The 25,643-nt window shown below is 32.5% G+C and overlaps 2 protein-coding genes across 2 annotated transcripts in view; one reads left to right on the top strand and one right to left on the bottom strand.

Moving 5' to 3' along the window:
- The window catches only part of LOC100378420 (phosphatidylserine decarboxylase proenzyme, mitochondrial-like), a 48,881-nt gene extending 35,825 nt beyond the window's left edge, over window positions 1-13,056 (top strand). Inside the window, 2 exon segments of the mRNA XM_085491581.1 lie at window positions 11,135-11,295; window positions 12,240-13,056. Coding sequence (XP_085347707.1) covers window positions 11,135-11,295; window positions 12,240-12,722 — 644 coding nt within the window. The 3' untranslated portion in view covers window positions 12,723-13,056.
- A 1,519-nt stretch (window positions 13,057-14,575) lies between these two features.
- The window catches only part of LOC100376882 (pescadillo homolog), a 30,766-nt gene continuing 19,698 nt past the window's right edge, over window positions 14,576-25,643 (bottom strand). The window contains exons 10-14 of the mRNA XM_085491579.1: window positions 21,558-21,683; window positions 20,689-20,864; window positions 20,382-20,455; window positions 19,560-19,718; window positions 14,576-19,437 (exon numbers count right to left, since the gene is read on the bottom strand). Of these exons, the coding sequence (XP_085347705.1) occupies window positions 19,363-19,437; window positions 19,560-19,718; window positions 20,382-20,455; window positions 20,689-20,864; window positions 21,558-21,683 (610 nt within the window). The 3' untranslated portion in view covers window positions 14,576-19,362. The remainder of the gene's footprint in view (window positions 19,438-19,559; window positions 19,719-20,381; window positions 20,456-20,688; window positions 20,865-21,557; window positions 21,684-25,643) is intronic.

Raw genomic sequence — 25,643 nt, 5'->3', positions numbered from 1 at the left:
TATACAATTACACTACGCAATCACTTTTATCAGTGTAGTGTATTTATAATACAATACACTACAGTCACTTTTATCAGTGTACTGTATTTATAAACAATATACTACGCAATCACCTTTATCAGTGTAGTGTATTTATATACAATACACTATGCAATCACTTTTATCAGTGTAGTGTATTTATATACAATACACTATGCAATCACTTTTATCAATGTAGTGTATTTATATACAATACACTATGCAATCAATTTTATTAGTGTAGTGTATTTATATACAATACACTACGCAATCACTTTTATCAGTGTAGTGTATTTATATACAATACACTACGCAATCACTTTTATCAGTGTAGTGTATTTATATACAATACACTACGCAATCACTTTTATCAGTGTAGTGTATTTATATACAATACACTACGCAATCACTTTTATCAGTGTAGTGTATTTATATACAATACACTACGCAATCACTTTTATCAGTGTAGTGTATTTATATACAATAACACTACGCAGTCACTTTTATCAGTGTAGTGTATTTATATACAATACACTATGCAATCACTTTTATCAGTGTAGTGTATTTATATACAATACACTATGCAATCAATTTTATTAGTGTAGTGTATTTATATACAATACACTACGCAATCACTTTTATCAGTGTAGTGTATTTATATACAATTACACTACGCAGTCACTTTTATCAGTGTAGTGTATTTATATACAATACACTACGCACTCACTTTTATCAGTGTAGTGTATTTATATACAATTACACTATGCAATCACTTTTATCAGTGTAGCGTATTTATATACAATACACTACGCAGTCACTTTTATCAGTGTAGTGTATTTATAAACAATATACTACGCAATCACTTTTATCAGTGTAGTGTATTTATATACAATTACACTACACAGTCACTTTTATCAATTTTGTATATTTATATACAATACACTACACAGTCACTTTTATCAGTGTAGTGTATTTATATACAATTACACTACGCAATCACTTTTATCAGTGTAGTGTATTTATAATACAATACACTACAGTCACTTTTATCAGTGTACTGTATTTATAAACAATATACTACGCAATCACCTTTATCAGTGTAGTGTATTTATATACAATACACTATGCAATCACTTTTATCAGTGTAGTGTATTTATATACAATACACTATGCAATCACTTTTATCAATGTAGTGTATTTATATACAATACACTATGCAATCAATTTTATTAGTGTAGTGTATTTATATACAATACACTACGCAGTCACTTTTATCAGTGTAGTGTATTTATATACAATACACTACGCAATCACTTTTATCAGTGTAGTGTATTTATATACAATACACTACGCAATCACTTTTATCAGTGTAGTGTATTTATATACAATACACTACGCAATCACTTTTATCAGTGTAGTGTATTTATATACAATACACTACGCAATCACTTTTATCAGTGTAGTGTATTTATATACAATACACTACGCAATCACTTTTATCAGTGTAGTGTATTTATATACAATACACTACGCAATCACTTTTATCAGTGTAGTGTATTTATATACAATACACTACGCAATCACTTTTATCAGTGTAGTGTATTTATATACAATACACTACGCAATCACTTTTATCAGTGTAGTGTATTTATATACAATTACACTACACAGTCACTTTTATCAGTGTAGTGTATTTATATACAATTACACTACGCAGTCACTTTTATCAGTGTAGTGTATTTATATACAATACACTATGCAATCACTTTTATCAGTGTAGTGTATTTATATACAATACACTATGCAATCAATTTTATTAGTGTAGTGTATTTATATACAATACACTACGCAATCACTTTTATCAGTGTAGTGTATTTATATACAATTACACTACGCAGTCACTTTTATCAGTGTAGTGTATTTATATACAATACACTACGCACTCACTTTTATCAGTGTAGTGTATTTATATACAATTACACTATGCAATCACTTTTATCAGTGTAGCGTATTTATATACAATACACTACGCAGTCACTTTTATCAGTGTAGTGTATTTATAAACAATATACTACGCAATCACTTTTATCAGTGTAGTGTATTTATGGACAATATACTACGCAATCACTTTTATCAATGTAGTGTATTTATATACAATTACACTACGCAATCACTTTTATCAGTGTAGTGTATTTATATACAATACACTACACAGTCACTTTTATCAATGTAGTGTATTTATATACAATACTCTATGCAATCACTTTTATCAGTGTAGTGTATTTATATACAATACACTATGCAATCACTTTTATCAATGTAGTGTATTTATATACAATACACTATGCAATCAATTTTATTAGTGTAGTGTATTTATATACAATACACTACGCAATCACTTTTATCAGTGTAGTGTATTTATATACAATTACACTACGCAGTCACTTTTATCAGTGTAGCGTATTTATATACAATACACTACACAGTCACTTTTATCAATGTAGTGTATTTATATACAATACACTACGCACTCACTTTTATCAGTGTAGTGTATTTATATACAATTACACTACGCACTCACTTTTATCAGTGTAGTGTATTTATATACAATACACTACAGTCACTTTTATCAGTGTAGTGTATTTATGAACAATATACTACGCAATCACTTTTATCAATGTAGTGTATTTATATACAATTACACTATGCAATCACTTTTATCAGTGTAGCGTATTTATATCCAATACACTACACAGTCACTTTTATCAATGTAGTGTATTTATATACAATACACTACGCACTCACTTTTATCAGTGTAGTGTATTTATATACAATTACACTATGCAATCACTTTTATCAGTGTAGCGTATTTATATACAATACACTACACTCACTTTTATCAATGTAGTGTATTTATATACAATACACTACACAATCACTTTTATCAGTGTAGTGTATTTAAATACAATTACACTACGTAGTCACTTTTATCAATTTTGTATATTTATATACAATTACACTACGCAATCACTTTTATTAGTGTAGTGTATTTATTACAATACACTACACAGTCACTTTTATCAACGTAGTGTATTTATATACAATACACTACGCACTCACTTTTATCAGTGTAGTGTATTTATAAACAATATACTACGCAATCACCTTTATCAGTGTAGTGTATTTATATACAATACACTATGCAATCACTTTTATCAGTGTAGTGTATTTATATACAATACACTATGCAATCACTTTTATCAATGTAGTGTATTTATATACAATACACTATGCAATCAATTTTATTAGTGTAGTGTATTTATATACAATACACTACGCAATCACTTTTATCAGTGTAGTGTATTTATATACAATACACTACGCAATCACTTTTATCAGTGTAGTGTATTTATATACAATACACTACGCAATCACTTTTATCAGTGTAGTGTATTTATATACAATACACTACGCAATCACTTTTATCAGTGTAGTGTATTTATATACAATACACTACGCAATCACTTTTATCAGTGTAGTGTATTTATATACAATTACACTACGCAGTCACTTTTATCAGTGTAGTGTATTTATATACAATACACTATGCAATCACTTTTATCAGTGTAGTGTATTTATATACAATACACTATGCAATCAATTTTATTAGTGTAGTGTATTTATATACAATACACTACGCAATCACTTTTATCAGTGTAGTGTATTTATATACAATACACTACGCAATCACTTTTATCAGTGTAGTGTATTTATATACAATACACTACGCAATCACTTTTATCAGTGTAGTGTATTTATATACAATACACTACGCAATCACTTTTATCAGTGTAGTGTATTTATATACAATTACACTACGCAGTCACTTTTATCAGTGTAGTGTATTTATATACAATTACACTACGCAGTCACTTTTATCAGTGTAGTGTATTTATATACAATACACTATGCAATCACTTTTATCAGTGTAGTGTATTTATATACAATACACTATGCAATCAATTTTATTAGTGTAGTGTATTTATATACAATACACTACGCAATCACTTTTATCAGTGTAGTGTATTTAAATACAATTACACTACGCAGTCACTTTTATCAATTTTGTATATTTATATACAATTACACTACGCAATCACTTTTATTAGTGTAGTGTATTTATTACAATACACTACACAGTCACTTTTATCAACGTAGTGTATTTATATACAATACACTACGCACTCACTTTTATCAGTGTAGTGTATTTATAAACAATATACTACGCAATCACCTTTATCAGTGTAGTGTATTTATATACAATACACTATGCAATCACTTTTATCAGTGTAGTGTATTTATATACAATACACTATGCAATCACTTTTATCAATGTAGTGTATTTATATACAATACACTATGCAATCAATTTTATTAGTGTAGTGTATTTATATACAATACACTACGCAATCACTTTTATCAGTGTAGTGTATTTATATACAATACACTACGCAATCACTTTTATCAGTGTAGTGTATTTATATACAATACACTACGCAATCACTTTTATCAGTGTAGTGTATTTATATACAATACACTACGCAATCACTTTTATCAGTGTAGTGTATTTATATACAATACACTACGCAATCACTTTTATCAGTGTAGTGTATTTATATACAATTACACTACGCAGTCACTTTTATCAGTGTAGTGTATTTATATACAATACACTATGCAATCACTTTTATCAGTGTAGTGTATTTATATACAATACACTATGCAATCAATTTTATTAGTGTAGTGTATTTATATACAATACACTACGCAATCACTTTTATCAGTGTAGTGTATTTATATACAATACACTACGCAATCACTTTTATCAGTGTAGTGTATTTATATACAATACACTACGCAATCACTTTTATCAGTGTAGTGTATTTATATACAATACACTACGCAATCACTTTTATCAGTGTAGTGTATTTATATACAATTACACTACGCAGTCACTTTTATCAGTGTAGTGTATTTATATACAATTACACTACGCAGTCACTTTTATCAGTGTAGTGTATTTATATACAATACACTATGCAATCACTTTTATCAGTGTAGTGTATTTATATACAATACACTATGCAATCAATTTTATTAGTGTAGTGTATTTATATACAATACACTACGCAATCACTTTTATCAGTGTAGTGTATTTATATACAATTACACTACGCAGTCACTTTTATCAGTGTAGTGTATTTATATACAATTACACTATGCAATCACTTTTATCAGTGTAGCGTATTTATATACAATACACTACGCAGTCACTTTTATCAGTGTAGTGTATTTATAAACAATATACTACGCAATCACTTTTATCAGTGTAGTGTATTTATATACAATACACTACAGTCACTTTTATCAGTGTAGTGTATTTATGAACAATATACTACGCAATCACTTTTATCAATGTAGTGTATTTATATACAATTACACTACGCAATCACTTTTATCAGTGTAGTGTATTTATATACAATACACTACACAGTCACTTTTATCAATGTAGTGTATTTATATACAATACTCTATGCAATCACTTTTATCAGTGTAGTGTATTTATATACAATACACTATGCAATCACTTTTATCAATGTAGTGTATTTATATACAATACACTATGCAATCAATTTTATTAGTGTAGTGTATTTATATACAATACACTACGCAATCACTTTTATCAGTGTAGTGTATTTATATACAATTACACTACGCAGTCACTTTTATCAGTGTAGCGTATTTATATACAATACACTACACAGTCACTTTTATCAATGTAGTGTATTTATATACAATACACTACGCACTCACTTTTATCAGTGTAGTGTATTTATATACAATTACACTACGCACTCACTTTTATCAGTGTAGTGTATTTATATACAATACACTACAGTCACTTTTATCAGTGTAGTGTATTTATGAACAATATACTACGCAATCACTTTTATCAATGTAGTGTATTTATATACAATTACACTATGCAATCACTTTTATCAGTGTAGCGTATTTATATACAATACACTACACAGTCACTTTTATCAATGTAGTGTATTTATATACAATACACTACGCAATCACTTTTATCAGTGTAGTGTATTTATATACAATACACTACGCAATCACTTTTATCAGTGTAGTGTATTTATATACAATTACACTACGCAGTCACTTTTATCAGTGTAGTGTATTTATATACAATACACTATGCAATCACTTTTATCAGTGTAGTGTATTTATATACAATACACTATGCAATCAATTTTATTAGTGTAGTGTATTTATATACAATACACTACGCAATCACTTTTATCAGTGTAGTGTATTTATATACAATTACACTACGCAGTCACTTTTATCAGTGTAGTGTATTTATATACAATACACTACGCACTCACTTTTATCAGTGTAGTGTATTTATATACAATTACACTATGCAATCACTTTTATCAGTGTAGCGTATTTATATACAATACACTACGCAGTCACTTTTATCAGTGTAGTGTATTTATAAACAATATACTACGCAATCACTTTTATCAGTGTAGTGTATTTATATACAATTACACTACACAGTCACTTTTATCAATTTTGTATATTTATATACAATACACTACACAGTCACTTTTATCAGTGTAGTGTATTTATATACAATTACACTACGCAATCACTTTTATCAGTGTAGTGTATTTATAATACAATACACTACAGTCACTTTTATCAGTGTACTGTATTTATAAACAATATACTACGCAATCACCTTTATCAGTGTAGTGTATTTATATACAATACACTATGCAATCACTTTTATCAGTGTAGTGTATTTATATACAATACACTATGCAATCACTTTTATCAATGTAGTGTATTTATATACAATACACTATGCAATCAATTTTATTAGTGTAGTGTATTTATATACAATACACTACGCAATCACTTTTATCAGTGTAGTGTATTTATATACAATACACTACGCAATCACTTTTATCAGTGTAGTGTATTTATATACAATACACTACGCAATCACTTTTATCAGTGTAGTGTATTTATATACAATACACTATGCAATCACTTTTATCAGTGTAGTGTATTTATATACAATACACTACGCAATCACTTTTATCAGTGTAGTGTATTTATATACAATTACACTACGCAGTCACTTTTATCAGTGTAGTGTATTTATATACAATTACACTACGCAGTCACTTTTATCAGTGTAGTGTATTTATATACAATACACTATGCAATCACTTTTATCAGTGTAGTGTATTTATATACAATACACTATGCAATCAATTTTATTAGTGTAGTGTATTTATATACAATACACTACGCAATCACTTTTATCAGTGTAGTGTATTTATATACAATTACACTACGCAGTCACTTTTATCAGTGTAGTGTATTTATATACAATACACTACGCACTCACTTTTATCAGTGTAGTGTATTTATATACAATTACACTATGCAATCACTTTTATCAGTGTAGCGTATTTATATACAATACACTACGCAGTCACTTTTATCAGTGTAGTGTATTTATAAACAATATACTACGCAATCACTTTTATCAGTGTAGTGTATTTATATACAATACACTACAGTCACTTTTATCAGTGTAGTGTATTTATGAACAATATACTACGCAATCACTTTTATCAATGTAGTGTATTTATATACAATTACACTACGCAATCACTTTTATCAGTGTAGTGTATTTATATACAATACACTACACAGTCACTTTTATCAATGTAGTGTATTTATATACAATACTCTATGCAATCACTTTTATCAGTGTAGTGTATTTATATACAATACACTATGCAATCACTTTTATCAATGTAGTGTATTTATATACAATACACTATGCAATCAATTTTATTAGTGTAGTGTATTTATATACAATACACTACGCAATTACTTTTATCAGTGTAGTGTATTTATATACAATTACACTACGCAGTCACTTTTATCAGTGTAGTGTATTTATATACAATACACTACGCACTCACTTTTATCAGTGTAGTGTATTTATATACAATACACTACAGTCACTTTTATCAGTGTAGTGTATTTATGAACAATATACTACGCAATCACTTTTATCAATGTAGTGTATTTATATACAATTACACTATGCAATCACTTTTATCAGTGTAGCGTATTTATATACAATACACTACACAGTCACTTTTATCAATGTAGTGTATTTATATACAATACACTACGCACTCACTTTTATCAGTGTAGTGTATTTATATACAATTACACTATGCAATCACTTTTATCAGTGTAGCGTATTTATATACAATACACTACAGTCACTTTTATCAATGTAGTGTATTTATATACAATACACTACACAATCACTTTTATCAGTGTAGTGTATTTAAATACAATTACACTACGCAGTCACTTTTATCAATTTTGTATATTTATATACAATTACACTACGCAATCACTTTTATTAGTGTAGTGTATTTATTACAATACACTACACAGTCACTTTTATCAACGTAGTGTATTTATATACAATACACTACGCACTCACTTTTATCAGTGTAGTGTATTTATATACAATTACACTATGCAATCACTTTTATCAGTGTAGCGTATTTATATACAATACACTACGCAGTCACTTTTATCAGTGTAGTGTATTTATAAACAATATACTACGCAATCACTTTTATCAGTGTAGTGTATTTATATACAATACACTACAGTCACTTTTATCAGTGTAGTGTATTTATGAACAATATACTACGCAATCACTTTTATCAATGTAGTGTATTTATATACAATTACACTACGCAATCACTTTTATCAGTGTAGTGTATTTATATACAATACACTACACAGTCACTTTTATCAATGTAGTGTATTTATATACAATACTCTACGCAATCACTTTTATCAGTGTAGTGTATTTATATACAATACACTATGCAATCACTTTTATCAATGTAGTGTATTTATATACAATACACTATGCAATCAATTTTATTAGTGTAGTGTATTTATATACAATACACTACGCAATCACTTTTATCAGTGTAGTGTATTTATATACAATTACACTACGCAGTCACTTTTATCAGTGTAGTGTATTTATATACAATACACTACGCACTCACTTTTATCAGTGTAGTGTATTTATATACAATACACTACAGTCACTTTTATCAGTGTAGTGTATTTATGAACAATATACTACGCAATCACTTTTATCAATGTAGTGTATTTATATACAATTACACTACGCAATCACTTTTATCAGTGTAGTGTATTTATATACAATTACACTATGCAATCACTTTTATCAGTGTAGCGTATTTATATACAATACACTACACAGTCACTTTTATCAATGTAGTGTATTTATATACAATACACTACGCACTCACTTTTATCAGTGTAGTGTATTTATATACAATTACACTATGCAATCACTTTTATCAGTGTAGCGTATTTATATACAATACACTACAGTCACTTTTATCAATGTAGTGTATTTATATACAATACACTACACAATCACTTTTATCAGTGTAGTGTATTTAAATACAATTACACTACGCAGTCACTTTTATCAATTTTGTATATTTATATACAATACACTACAGTCACTTTTATCAGTGTAGTGTATTTATGAACAATATACTACGCAATCACTTTTATCAATGTAGTGTATTTATATACAATTACACTACGCAATCACTTTTATCAGTGTAGTGTATTTATATACAATACACTACACAGTCACTTTTATCAATGTAGTGTATTTATATACAATACTCTATGCAATCACTTTTATCAGTGTAGTGTATTTATATACAATACACTATGCAATCACTTTTATCAATGTAGTGTATTTATATACAATACACTATGCAATCAATTTTATTAGTGTAGTGTATTTATATACAATACACTACGCAATCACTTTTATCAGTGTAGTGTATTTATATACAATTACACTACGCAGTCACTTTTATCAGTGTAGTGTATTTATATACAATACACTACGCACTCACTTTTATCAGTGTAGTGTATTTATATACAATACACTACAGTCACTTTTATCAGTGTAGTGTATTTATGAACAATATACTACGCAATCACTTTTATCAATGTAGTGTATTTATATACAATTACACTACGCAATCACTTTTATCAGTGTAGTGTATTTATATACAATTACACTATGCAATCACTTTTATCAGTGTAGCGTATTTATATACAATACACTACACAGTCACTTTTATCAATGTAGTGTATTTATATACAATACACTACGCACTCACTTTTATCAGTGTAGTGTATTTATATACAATTACACTATGCAATCACTTTTATCAGTGTAGCGTATTTATATACAATACACTACAGTCACTTTTATCAATGTAGTGTATTTATATACAATACACTACACAATCACTTTTATCAGTGTAGTGTATTTAAATACAATTACACTACGCAGTCACTTTTATCAATTTTGTATATTTATATACAATTACACTACGCAATCACTTTTATTAGTGTAGTGTATTTATTACAATACACTACACAGTCACTTTTATCAACGTAGTGTATTTATATACAATACACTACGCAGTCACTTTTATCAGTGTAGTGTATTTATATACAGTTACACTACGCAATCACTTTTATCAATTTTGTATATTTATATACAATTACACTACGCAATCACTTTTATTAGTGTAGTGTATTTATTACAATACACTACACAGTCACTTTTATCAACGTAGTGTATTTATATACAATACACTACGCAGTCACTTTTATCAGTGTAGTGTATTTATATACAATATACTACGCAACCACTTTTATTAGTGTAGTGTATTTATATACAATACACTACGCAGTCACTTTTATCAACGTAATGTATTTATATACAATACACTACGCAGTAACTTTTATCAGTGTAGTGTATTTATTAACAATTACACTACGCAATCGCTTTTATTAGTGTAGTGTAATTATATACTCAATATACTTTTATGGCTTTATTTCCCAGGTGAATTGTTTTCTGTGTCGCCAGGAATTGCTCGTTGGATTCAGGGATTGTTTAATTACAATGAAAGAGTACTTTTATATGGATCATGGAAGCATGGTTTCTTTTCAATGGCTGCTGTTGGTGCTACTAATGTTGGTTCCATTAAAATATATTTTGATAAGGTGAGTGGACATTTCAATAATTCAATTTTAAATAAATAGTTATATATTTGTATTTGCAGAATAAATAATTAGAATTAGTAATTGTGAAAGAATATTTCTTGACCAAATAGACGTATTTAGTTACTGTCCCAGATGCAGTTTGAAAACGGAGACTTATTGATGGTCCTCCGTGTATGTGTGTGCCCACCTGTATCTTGGATATGCCTGGACCGAACACATTCAAACTTCACACATACATTTTACATTTTGGGAGACTTATCCATGTCTATTTGTTTCATGATCCAATTCAAGATGGCTGAATGGTGACCGTTTTTGCCACAAAACGTCAAGCATTTCTGCAAGATACTAGAACTAGTATTGAAAACTTTGCCTTCAGCCATTGGAAATTAACAATACTGTTAATATCAAAAGTCACTATACATGACATGGGTGTTTGACATGGGATTGTTCACTGTAATAATTCCGTGTGTTGAAATGTTGAACACTTGTAGGATTCAGTAACTCACCATTTTTTTTATGCAATTCTTTTGTTCAAATACTGACTTCATTGAAAAATAAATCTCTGAACGCCATTCAAAAATGATTTATATTAGAGAAAGTCAGCTTGTTAAGATTAAAAAGTGCCAAAACAAACACTGCTACCAATCTTGCTAGGAATATTGCATGGGAGATCAATGAGGAGACATGTATTTTTCTAGTCATTCACTAGGAAATTCAACAAATAGTGTTTGTGGCTCCCTCTGAACGAAGCATCTGCTGTCAAGTATAGTGGTGACTCTTTTTGTGCTGGGGCTCCAATGGTGAAGACAACAAACTTAACTATAACAAATAAAAATATCCTTCGCAAACTTCTGACATAGATTGTGCATTTTTTAGTAGAATCCTGACACACACTCACAACTCAAGATTCTTTTCATTAAGTATGCCTGCATTTTTGTTTACAGCATCTTGCTACCAATATGGTTGGTAAAGTTGATAAGAATGTATTCTATGACAGAAACCTCACTTGCAAACACAGAGAGGAAGGAATATCTATGAGAAAAGGCGAGAATCTTGGAGAATTCAACCTTGGCTCCACAATTGTTCTTATATTTGAAGCACCAAAAGACTTTGAGTTTGACATTCAACCTGGGCAGTCCATTCGATTTGGTGAAAAACTTGGTAGTTTTTAACATATGCTGGGGAAATCAACACAAATAATAAACGTGTATGTCATTTTTAATAGCTTTTGTAATCTCTTGAATTCATACAATAGACTTCTTAATTTGTACAATTATGTAAATATCTGGCTGTTCTACTTATATAAAACAGTGTACTGTATTACAAGTACATACACTTTGCTAAATGAACATGTGATAATACCGCTAAGTATGCAAGAAAGCAGTGATCGCATCGACCAATGTGTAGCTTATTTTAATAATTCTTAAGTTAACCTTATTATTATTATTATACATCTTTTCCCTGGTCTTAGTAACAATTTAATGAGATAACGTGATGCATAATCACCAAATAAGGGAAACATTAAAACATGTACGCAACACTTTCAAACACGTCTGTATGATGTTTTACATATAGGTATATTCTATTGTTTAAGGCATTACATGTATAATAATGATTTATATATGCCTACATCAGAAGATTATGTTGTATTTCCTCGTGGGTGTGCATTTTTTCAAATTAAGGAAGATTGTTTTTAAAATCTTCCAGTAAATTGTAAAAAGATAAAAAATGATTCAAGTAAATTTTTGTTTTCAAAATCGATTCAGCGATTCATTCATTTATTTTTAGTCCCCGTTTGTACAAAGTCCACTTACATTTTTACCTGTGTGTGCCCGTGTGATAATGTGCCCGTGTGATAATGTGCCCGTCTACACCTGCCTGGTTCAAGACATGTCATACTTACGGCTACGGTACGGTACGGCTGGTGGCCATTACTATGTTAAAAATCCAGCATATATCTTAGGCTTGGCTTCTATTGAATGTAGAGAATTGATACTAAGAACTAGACAAGTAAAGATTCAATATTATTATACATCTGTCACCGTAACGTCATAAGTTACAGCGTGCCATAATTTTGCAGTATTTTACGGAGTATTTTCATACTACCATATTAAGAAATGTGAATTCCAAATATGGAATAATTATGCGCGTAAGCGTCATCTAATAATAAAAACAAACATGGCTGCCACCAGGATTTGACCGGACTCCATACAAAGAAGTTAGCTGATTCTGTTCTAAACTTTTTGGATTTCGCCATTCCCATGATGTATCCTTGGAAGGAAAAGATGTAATATAATAATAATAACCTTTATTGATATCGTATCCCCTCTGGGATCTAGATTAGAATACAATAAGGATATAAGGAACAATAAAATGCATAAGTAATAATAAAAAAAAAAAGGAAATAAATAAATAGTAATACTGTGAAAATATTATTATATAAATATTTTTTGGTGTTATTTTGAGGCAGCTGGTAAATTGCTTTTCATGAAGTTCTCTCTTTTAGTGAAACAGTCACTGATAAACTTGGCTTTGTTGGACAGTTTCAGAATTTTTGTTATTGAGCAGTGCTTTCAGATTACCAGATAAGTTTAAGTTTTCAAACAAAGCATCTCTTTCAAATTTATACAGGTTACAATTAAAGAGGAAGTGTTCATTTTCAATTTCATTGGAGTCACAGACAGGGCGTGTTCTATTTAAGATATCTATGTTGTGATATCGCCCAACTTCAATCTGAAGTATGTGGGCACTTATCCTCAGTTTAGTCATAGATGATCTGTGGATGGAGTTTTTAATAATTTCAAGGTATTTTTCAAGCGCAAAATCACTTTTTCAGCTGTCTGTAGGTACGAAGTTTATTTTTGTGATTAGTGCCTTTGTCATTATGCATTGTTTCTGTGCAGTGTTTTTTAAACATATTTTTTAGTTTTTTTGTAGCTAATGGGATAATACTGTTTTTTTTGCAAACATCACTAATTTCTAAAAGGTTCAGTAATTTTTTTATGCCTGTGGTCCAATTACTGATGTTTTCTTTGTCCAAATTGGTGCCAAGTTTGTAGGCCTCAGAGATCAGTGTTTTCATCCATGTTTTATTTTCAGCCAGTAATGAATCATACGTTTGATGCTTGAGATAAGTGGATATAATAATGTTATTACGAAGATACCTCAAAGTATGCACTTAGACAGTACACTGTGCATCGACCTCCGCTGTGTGTCGGTCGATACTGCTGCTGTACCTTATATTATTGTAACCCAGTCAGTGGAGGATAACACTGAATACTCAAAATAAAGTAATTTTATTTCCACTGGTAATACAATAAATAATACATCTTTACATGGGTTTGACAAACTAAATACATAGTGGGGGGAATTCAAAAAGAACAACAGGTGTGGACCTGACAAAACGTTTTGCTCAGTTTAGGAAGTTTAAATTTATTTTTATTTCTTGTTATATAAATGGCTCTGTGAGTGCTTGGTAAATATATCATGGAAGACTGGAGGTAGCAAATCATTTACATACATGAAAGTAGCAGTTCATATTTGTACATATCAAAGATATGGAATTTTTTGAAAAGAGTATGTGTATTAGTTCAATATGGACTGTTGCTGATACGAAGATCTTTTTTTTTTTTGAACAAGATATAATCTGTTTAAGTAAATGTTCATGGTGGAACCCCATGCTAAAATTCCATAGCTCAGATATGGAACGATTTAAGTGCAATATAGTGTAAACAAAGTGTACTCAGGTAGGAAGTGTTAAGAACACCAAGATTTCTTGAGCACACAGAGAATATAGTCAATGTGTTGCTTCCATGATAGGTTTTCATTTATACGGACACCAAGAAAGTTTATATCATGAACCTGGTCCATTGGAGTTGAATCAAGATTTACACCAATATTAATATCTGATCTAATAATATCTGATTAAGTTTAAATAATCATTTAAATTCATCCATATCCAGTTTTACTACTGGTAACTTGTGTTTTAAAGAGCAATAAGACTTCCCTGTATATTTCAGTGTGTATGCTTCAGAAAAATATAACCCACTCTGATTTACACCATTGAACATAAATTTCTTTCAAACTTTTTACAGACTTACAATTGGGACCCTAAGGAGTCTGCTGTACTCTCCCTAACCACCTGGCAGCTAGTATGCATATGTCTTTGTTTCATCCATTCAAGGAGACAACCAGGGGCGGCAGATTTCCATAGTTATGTAAAAATTATAATCGATAGTAAAAAAACATTTATTTTACTACTCTAAAAAAACCATTTAAACTATCAGCAATTTGGAGACAATGGGAATCTAGTCACAAGTTCACATAACTTATACTAGCATCTGACAATCTAGGTTTGTAAGAGTTCTGTTTCATATTTTTTTCCTACTGTTAGTTAACTATCGGTAGTCAATCCATGAGCGAGTGCTGGCGTGCTTGTCAGGTTGCCAAGTTGAACTGAAATACAAAACACACTAAGCAGCATAGAAAAATAAATGGAGCACATTTGCATAGATATAACACTTCAAACTACACATAGCTACACACACACACTGAACAAAAGTTACATTTGCATAAAGTACATTCTCACTTGAGTGATTGCAAAGAACTAGTAAAACATACAAAGATAGCTTCATTGCCAATAGTCTTGCCAAGTTTATTCATTCCATTCTAAATTATTTCTAAAACTTTTTTTTTTTTCCCCCTTGTGTTTTTATTGTGTTGTTAATAGATTAGTTTCTTGACCATGGACAATGTATTGTAGATACAAAGTTTTGTGTCAAATAAATTATCTTATCTTACAAAGCTGAAAGCGACTGACAATGGTTAAAATATTATATTTAAAAATTGTACTTATTCCAGTGTTGTCAACATAGTGCATTTACTGATATTAGGGAATAAACAGACAGCTTAATCTCAATACTGTAAAATCTGTATTAGAAACAGTGCTTCTATTAAAGCATCAACACAAGAGAAATGGTAACATTTTGGTTCTCAATGTTTCAGAAAGAATTGGTGCGATTTCTATCAATTGGGAAGGTCCTAAATGTATTTATTAAATGTACTTCAGGTTGCTCTCAGTGCCTTTCTGTTGGGGATATCAAGCACAGAGGGGTACCAGTGAGGTGTGTCAACTGTATGACCTACTTGAACAGGGGGGGGGGGGGTCAAGAAGATCACAACATGGAAACCTTGCAGTGATTATGTGCTGAACATAATATTATATCACATCTGGGGTATTCACAATACACTTGCTGATACACTATCTCAAGTTTGACATAAGAGTGCAGAACTTATAAAAAATAATTGCCACAGTGTTGTATTTGATCTGTTGCAAAAGATAATCCATCTATTTACTATCACACTGAATTCCACACACTCTTGTCTACCAGGTTGGTGCTATGTCGTTTATTTTGGTCTGTATGTTTTAAATAAGTCTTCCAGTGCTAAGTTATATTCTTACAATGACAGTATCGTTCTTGCCAAGCCAAAGGCGGACTCATGGTTTGTGCAGATGACAATGCCTCGGGTGGGTGGGTGTGCCTGTGACACAAAAGCTGTTCTATCATCATGTGTTCAGACTATCCTTATGCTTAGATCAAACAAGACATTTCAGAGAGACCAGTCAATACATCTTCTGTATACCTAATACAGATAATAAAGTACAATCTATAGACCATACCATCTACCAATCATTGTTGGTAGGAACACAATGCAGAGGATAATTCCATTAAAGCACCTAGCTAGCAAGGTGTTAAATCAGATGTGGGTTATCTAGATTAGTCACACAGGCTTGGTCTTGTCATGAGTGTTGGCATATTTTCACACAATTCCCAAGAAGGTTATGGTTGCCATGGAAATAACATTTCCAGGAATGATTTTTTTATTCTTACCTCAAAAAGTATTGATGAATTTTCATGAAATTTCTCAGAAGGGTGGCTCTTGATACAAACATGGTCCCTTCAAATGTTAGTACAGATACATGTACGATCACTATAGATACACCAATTTTGGGAATGATTTTGTTATGACTAAAATGTTATTTATGGATTAATTCCCATGAAATATCAGGAGATCACAGGGCGCAATCGATAAGGTTCTGGTACATTGTTGTATTCACCTCAATAACAATTTTGGGAATGATTTTGTATTTATATCTCAAAAATTCTAGATGGATTAACATATAATTTACAGAAGGTGTCACTCTTGATATGGACCAATAAATCAGACTTTTGTTGAGATTACGATATGGTTACCATAAAAACAATATTTTTCATTTACAAATGTATAACTCAAACAATCATAAAAAGTATTTTCATAACATGCAATGACCAATTGATGAAGAGATTCTGGTTGGCATAAAACACAATATATTGGGGTATGAGCTGCCTGGATGAGGTATGCACTCTCCAAGTGATTTTCTAGTTATAATGTAAATGTGCTGGTGTAATTCTGCTCTTATAATCATCAAATTCAATAATCATTGGAGTAGACACATTTATTAAAGTCAATTTGGTTCATGTTTTTGTTTTTTCTGTTTTAGCAAAACAATTTTCTTCATTCAAACAATATTTACCCCAAAGCCAAATAGGATAATTTGTAAGTTCATGTTGGACGAAGTCTGTAACTGGGTTTGGGTTTCATCCACCCATCCACGTCTGTCTGTTTGTCCATCATCACAACTCAGAAATGCCTGGATCAACGTTTGTTCATCATTGGAACAGACAATGAGATACATTTGCGTGCCATTTTTCATTTAGTTGACCACCAACTGGCATTCATTTTTGTCTCCAAGAGCACCAAAAATCAACAACTGATCTCCAACAGTTTCTCCTTATTGCCTGGACCGATTTCTTTCAAAACATCACTCGCAGTTTGTTAGTAATGCATGTCATTTTGGGATTTGAATAAAAATGGTTGCACAAAACTATTGTGAAGTTTATGTTACTTTCCATACAAATTTTACTCAACACCTTTACTAAAATCAAACCAACATTCACTTTTATGATCTTTCATTCCTTACCCATTTCCAACTAACAATGATGACCCTCCAAGTCCATCCAACACTTGTCTACCAAATTTTACAATTTTTCAGCCAACTATTACCGCTTATATGTACAACCTTTACCAAGATCCAGTCTTTTCATACAAGTTTTTTTCACTTCCCAATCATTTTTTCCACTTGTACCCCATTCCAGTACTCCCAACCAACTTTACCTTTTTCCAGCAAACATTAATAACCTCCAAGGAATGTGCATTTCAATTTCCATTGATCAAGTGGATAAATATATTTCTCAGTTTTGTGATGGGCACACTTTGCAACCCTTCATAATACATAAACTATTAGAGTTGAGCTGAAAGGAGCATAATATACGGATTATGATATTTACCGGTAAAACAAGCTGAGTTCAAATTAGTTTTTATAAGACATCAGATACCTTAGATCTTTGTAAGTGATTTTTGTAAATTTATTAGGAGTCCTACTATCTAGATTGTCAGTGATTTTTCATTTGTCAGAGTGCTATAAAATCCTGAAATCAAGAAACATTCCTAGCAGAGGATGATGTCAATTAATCAATGCAAACACACTTGTACTCGCAACAAAGCAGAAATTTAAAATCAACTCGAAAACAACATTTATAATGTTTATTATTTTCCCTCCATAATTTATTTTATTGAGATTTCTTTCCAAAATGAATGTTGATATCAATCATCTATGAACACATTTGATTAAAAAAAGCAGAAAGAAACCTGAACACAAATTGACTCTAACAGAAGAAAAATGGAGAAAATTATAAAAAGCAATACATGTCACCCTTGTTGTCATGCTGGGATGTTGTATGCTGCAGATGACTAAGAAGTAATGCCAACAAACTAGGGAGTCGTATAATGTTGAAGTCTGGATAGTATTATTGACAAGCTGGGGAGTCGTATGTTGTAAAGTCATAACATGACTGGGAAACGAGTGACAAGTTTAATTAGTAGAAGACATTTGTAGTACCATCACTGCACTCAGATTTGGCATTAATCCTTGCATTCCTGTTCATATAAATCATAGATATGCTTTCCTCAAGCTTTCAATTTCTTTTTTTGTGATCTGACTTCCTGGTCATACTGTTTCCTTTTCTCAGCTAATTTTCGAGCCTGCAACATTGATGAAAAAACAACTCAGATTGTGAACATGAATGAAAAAGGACTGCAATTGAATAAAATTGATATTTATTATTCAACAATTACTGACAGATATTCTATCACTTGATATTTACCTCTTTTGCTTCCATTTTCTTTTTATACATTATTTTATTATAAAGGCGTTTTCTCTTCTTTGGGATCATCATCTCTGCTAGCTTCCTCTCTTCTTTCTGATCATTTTCTTTGATTCGGTTTTCATCCTCCAACTCAACCTTTCCAGCTTCAACCTTCATCTTATTTAGAAAAAACAATAAAACCAAAATAGTTTATCAACCTATTTAACTTTACATAAATATAGTTTCTGTGAGTGTTCATGACAGTCTAAGAATATCAGAGATACAACTCCCAAACTGCATTCAAGAAAGCAAAAAGGCAACTAGTCAGCCACTTAGAGTCCAATCAGACATACAAATAGATGTACAATAAACGTCCATGAAACTCAATCTATGCATGACCAAGATCCAGAATTCCAGAAATGCTTCATTTTGATGAATTTTTTACATTAATACAACCATAATTCGGCCACCTCGAATTGAATCATAAAGCGAATGGATGTTGCCCAAGATATGTGATGTATTTGTGAAGTTTGAATATGATTGGACCAGGCATATCTGAGGCATATCTAACAAATGCATGCACATGGGAACCATCCAAACAGGATTTAATGAGTTTGAGTTTGAATTTGAGAACACAATACAAATTACAGCTTGCCATATAGTTGTGACCTTTGACTTGGAATAACATTTTACAAGCTTTGACAGAGAAATAACTCCAAATAGATAGATGCACATGGGGACAAAAATGAACGAGACCCGAAACATACATCTCTTTTTTAGGAGGCTAAAACTATTTAAAGGTTACAAACATGATCTATGCTATTTATGATTTAAACTTACCTTGCGTTTCCTCTTTTTTGGCTTTTTCACTTTTACTGAATCTTCCATCATTGCTTCTTCTTCCTGTTCTTCATCTATGGAGAGATATAGATATGCCACAAACTTGGTGCCAATCTTGACAATGCACTTTTTTAGCAATAAGAATACTGTTAAACCATTATATTTTCACTAGCATTTTATTTAATTTAGTGAACTTAAAAAATTGAAAATGACTGAATAATTAATGTGTTAATACTGAAAGGGTTTCAATGACTCACATCAACTTTTCCAATGTTTATTTACCATCCAAATCGTTATCAATATTTACCTTGTTTGTGTTTTGCGCTCAATGCTTGTTTTTCTGGTGGTACGTACTCTCCTTCTTTTTCTTCCACAAAAGGTGAGAGATGTGGTGGCAATAGAGTACCAACAAAATAATCCTCCACTGGTAGTAGTGTGCCTGCGTTGACACTGTCAAACACCCACTGTGGCTGCAGGTAATATCTACAACACAGTTACAACTATTACAAATTGATTATTGTAAAATTTAATGCAATAAAACAAGAATTTTTGAACTTTGGAGAACTGATAAATATTTCATTTTTGTGCTTCTTTTTAGCATAGCGTGAAAATGGACTTTTCAATGCAATGCATTATGGGAGACCTATCGATAACTATTGTATATAATATATACAACAAGTGACTTTATGGTTAAAATAGCTCATGATATGAAAAAAATCTGACATAGGTCCTTCCAAGGTACCTACATACCAAGTATCGAATCATTTGGTCTTAGTTTTCAAGAATGTGTCGAAAATGCAATTATTGATGGACGGTATACGACAGACGGTATACGACGGACAATAACCTACCTGAGGAGCTCCACTGTCGTCTATGATGACAGGGGAACTAACAACTGAAGTATAAGTCAATTTTTGGAAAATGTTCTAGCAATATAAAGACCCATGCCAATAATAACATCTGATTTTTGAGAAATAATTTACCCAAATAAAACATAGTGAAAATACCAATTATGACCATATTCTATGACATTTTACACTCTTGTATCTCAAAAAATTGTCTGGTTTATTTTTAGCATCTTGATGGCATAATGAAGGACAACGATACCATACATTTTAATTTGGAGACTCCTTCAAGAAACACTTGATTAATACTTGGTTATTGTGCTACATTTACCTTGACAGATATTGCTTTTCTTGATTCGGCCTGTCAACAATTTGATGTGTGATGCTTTCATCTTTTTCCTCATATGTTGCTCCCATACATATTATCTTATCCCAAGATACCAAACCACCAAAACATCTGAAAGAGAATTTTAATAATAAATATATTATCTTATCCCAAGATACCAAACCACCAAAACATCTGAATTTTAATAATAATCAATCAATCCTTGTCAAACAAGTCATTGTCAATGACACGTCCCCGTTCCGTTCATATTTGGGTGACATATACATTCAAAGCAGATCATGACCGAAATGCACCTGCATATGTACAACACATTGTGCTAAATCTGAACAAAATCCATCCATGCATGACTGAGATCCGGTTCTGGAATTGTGAAAATATGTGATTTTGATGCATTTTCGGCCTTAAAATGGCCATCATTCCGCTATTGTTAAGCAGATCATGAAACAAATGCACATATCTATTTGTGACATGATGTACCATGTGTGTGTGAAGTTTGAACTTGATCAATCCAGACATGTCTTGGATACGGATCCAGAACTGAATTCTTTAACAAAATGGCCGCCAGTCGGCCATTTCGAACTTGATCCGAAAAAAAATGACGTGCATCAAGGTCCTATTATGTTTAATGTATGTACCAAATTTGAACAAAATCCATCCATGCATAACTGAGATACGGGTCCGGAATGGTGAAAATGTGCGATTTCAATGCATTTTCGGCCTTAAAGCGGCCCCCATTTGGCTATCGTTAATGAGATCATGAAACAAATGCACATACATATTTGTGACATGATGTACCTTGTGTGTGTGAAGTTTGAACTTGATCAATCCAGACATGTCTCGGATACGGATCCAGAACTGAATTCTTTAAAACAAAATGGCCGCCAGTCGGCTATTTCGAACTTGATCCGAAAAAAAAAATGACGTGCATCAAGGTCCTATTATGTTTAATGTATGTACCAAATTTGAATGAAATCCGTCCATGCATAACTGAGATCCGGGTCCGGAATGGTGAAAATGTGCGATTTTGATGCATTTTCGGCCTTAAAATGGCCGCTATTCGGCTATCGTTAATCGGATCATGAAAAAAATGCATGTGCATATGTCCCATATAATGTGTGATTTATGAGTGAAGTTTGAACTTAATCGGTCCATGCATGTTCGAGATACAGGTGATCACGGACGCACGGACGGACGGACGGACGCACACAGGGCAAAACATAAGTCCCCGTTTTCGGACTGCGTCCGAACGGGGACTAATTATGCACTCACACCCCTACTTTTGTATGAGTCCTTTTTCCCCCATCATGAATGGGTAAGCTATGGTTCAACAATGAGCTGTGAAAGTTTTGAATAATTTCTCATTTATTTACTTTTCAAACCGTGATAATCACAACTTTTTTGTACTTTAATTGACAATTTTCAGGAAGTTGACAGAATTGTGTCAGTATCAACCAGCATTCCAATTGCTTATTTAACAGACTTCACCAGACAGATCAGAGGGTATTGTCTTAGGTGAAATCAAAGATCATGGTGGAAATCACTTTGCATTAAATGTTTGTGTACAATTGGAAGCATTTGACAACAAAGAAATTGGGGAAAATCATAAAAGTTCTGATGGTAGGTAAATAATATTTTAATTAAATATATTTTGAGAATACATGAATTTGTTGTTCACTATGGAAATTATGATCTCACAAATTATTTTGTGAAAAAGTGCAATAGTCTCCAAACCTGGAATCTCAAGAAGTGGTGCATCATTGCAATAAACATGAAAATAGTTTTGCAGATAGAGGCACTGAAACACCTAGACACGCTGGCCAGAAACCTAAATATCAAGGCATGCAGATAGAGGCACTGAAACACCTAGACACGCTGGCCACAAACCTAAATATCAAGGCATGCAGATAGAGGCACTGAAACAACTAGACACGCTGGCCACAAACCTAAATATCAAGGCATGCAGATAGAGGCACTGAAACACCTAGACACGCTGGCCAGAAACCTAAATATCAAGGCATGCAGATAGAGGCACTGAAACACCTAGACACGCTGGCCACAAACCTAAATATCAAGGCATGCAGATAGAGGCACTGAAACACCTAGACACGCTGGCCAGAAACCTAAATATCAAGGCATGCAGATAGAGGCACTGAAACACCTAGACACGCTGGCCAGAAACCTAAATATCAAGGCATGCAGATAGAGACACTGAAACACCTAGACACGCTGGCCAGAAACCTAAATATCAAGGCATGCAGATAGAGGCACTGAAACACCTAGACACGCTGGCCAGAAACCTAAATATCAAGGCATGCAGATAGAGGCACTGAAACACCTAGACACGCTGGCCAGAAACCTAAATATCAAGGCATGCAGATAGAGGCACTGAAACACCTAGACACGCTGGCCACAAACCTAAATATCAAGGCATGCAGATAGAGGCACTGAAACACCTAGACACGCTGGCCAGAAACCTAAATATCAAGGCATGCAGATAGAGACACTGAAACACCTAGACACGCTGGCCAGAAACCTAAATATCAAGGCATGCAGATAGAGGCACTGAAACACCTAGACACGCTGGCCAGAAACCTAAATATCAAGGCATGCAGATAGAGGCACTGAAACACCTAGACACGCTGGCCACAAACCTAAATATCAAGGCATGCAGATAGAGGCACTGAAACACCTAGACACGCTGGCCAGAAACCTAAATATCAAGGCATGCAGATAGAGACACTGAAACACCTAGACACGCTGGCCAGAAACCTAAATATCAAGGCATGCAGATAGAGGCACTGAAACACCTAGACACGCTGGCCAGAAACCTAAATATCAAGGCATGCAGATAGAGGCACTGAAACACCTAGACACGCTGGCCAGAAACCTAAATATCAAGGCATGCAGATAGAGGCACTGAAACACCTAGACACGCTGGCCAGAAACCTAAATATCAAGGCATGCAGATAGAGGCACTGTAACACCTAGACACACTGGCCAGAAACCTAAATATCAAGGCATGCAGATAGAGGCACTGAAACACCTAGACACGCTGGCCACAAACCTAAATATCAAGGCATGCAGATAGAGGCACTGAAACACCTAGACACGCTGGCCACAAACCTAAATATCAAGGCATGCAGATAGAGACACTGAAACACCTAGACACGCTGGCCAGAAACCTAAATATCAAGGCATGCAGATAGAGGCACTGAAACACCTAGACACGCTGGCCAGAAACCTAAATATCAAGGCATGCAGATAGAGGCACTGAAACACCTAGACACGCTGGCCAGAAACCTAAATATCAAGGCATGCAGATAGAGGCACTGAAACACCTAGACACGCTGGCCACAAACCTAAATATCAAGGCATGCAGATAGAGGCACTGAAACACCTAGACACGCTGGCCAGAAACCTAAATATCAAGGCATGCAGATAGAGACACTGAAACACCTAGACACGCTGGCCAGAAACCTAAATATCAAGGCATGCAGATAGAGGCACTGAAACACCTAGACACGCTGGCCAGAAACCTAAATATCAAGGCATGCAGATAGAGGCACTGAAACACCTAGACACGCTGGCCACAAACCTAAATATCAAGGCATGCAGATAGAGGCACTGAAACACCTAGACACGCTGGCCAGAAACCTAAATATCAAGGCATGCAGATAGAGACACTGAAACACCTAGACACGCTGGCCAGAAACCTAAATATCAAGGCATGCAGATAGAGACACTGAAACACCTAGACACGCTGGCCAGAAACCTAAATATCAAGGCATGCAGATAGAGGCACTGAAACACCTAGACACGCTGGCCAGAAACCTAAATATCAAGGCATGCAGATAGAGGCACTGAAACACCTAGACACGCTGGCCATAAACCTAAATATCAAGGCATGCAGATAGAGGCACTGAAACACCTAGACACGCTGGCCACAAACCTAAATATCAAGGCATGCAGATAGAGGCACTGAAACACCTAGACACGCTGGCCAGAAACCTAAATATCAAGGCATGCAGATAGAGGCACTGAAACACCTAGACACGCTGGCCAGAAACCTAA

This window comes from Saccoglossus kowalevskii, chromosome 16 (assembly GCF_978046115.1).
Source record: "Saccoglossus kowalevskii chromosome 16, keSacKowa6.1, whole genome shotgun sequence".
Lineage (NCBI taxonomy): Eukaryota > Metazoa > Hemichordata > Enteropneusta > Harrimaniidae > Saccoglossus > Saccoglossus kowalevskii.
Note: the sequence above shows the minus strand (reverse complement) of the source record. Positions and strands in the feature narration are given on the sequence as shown.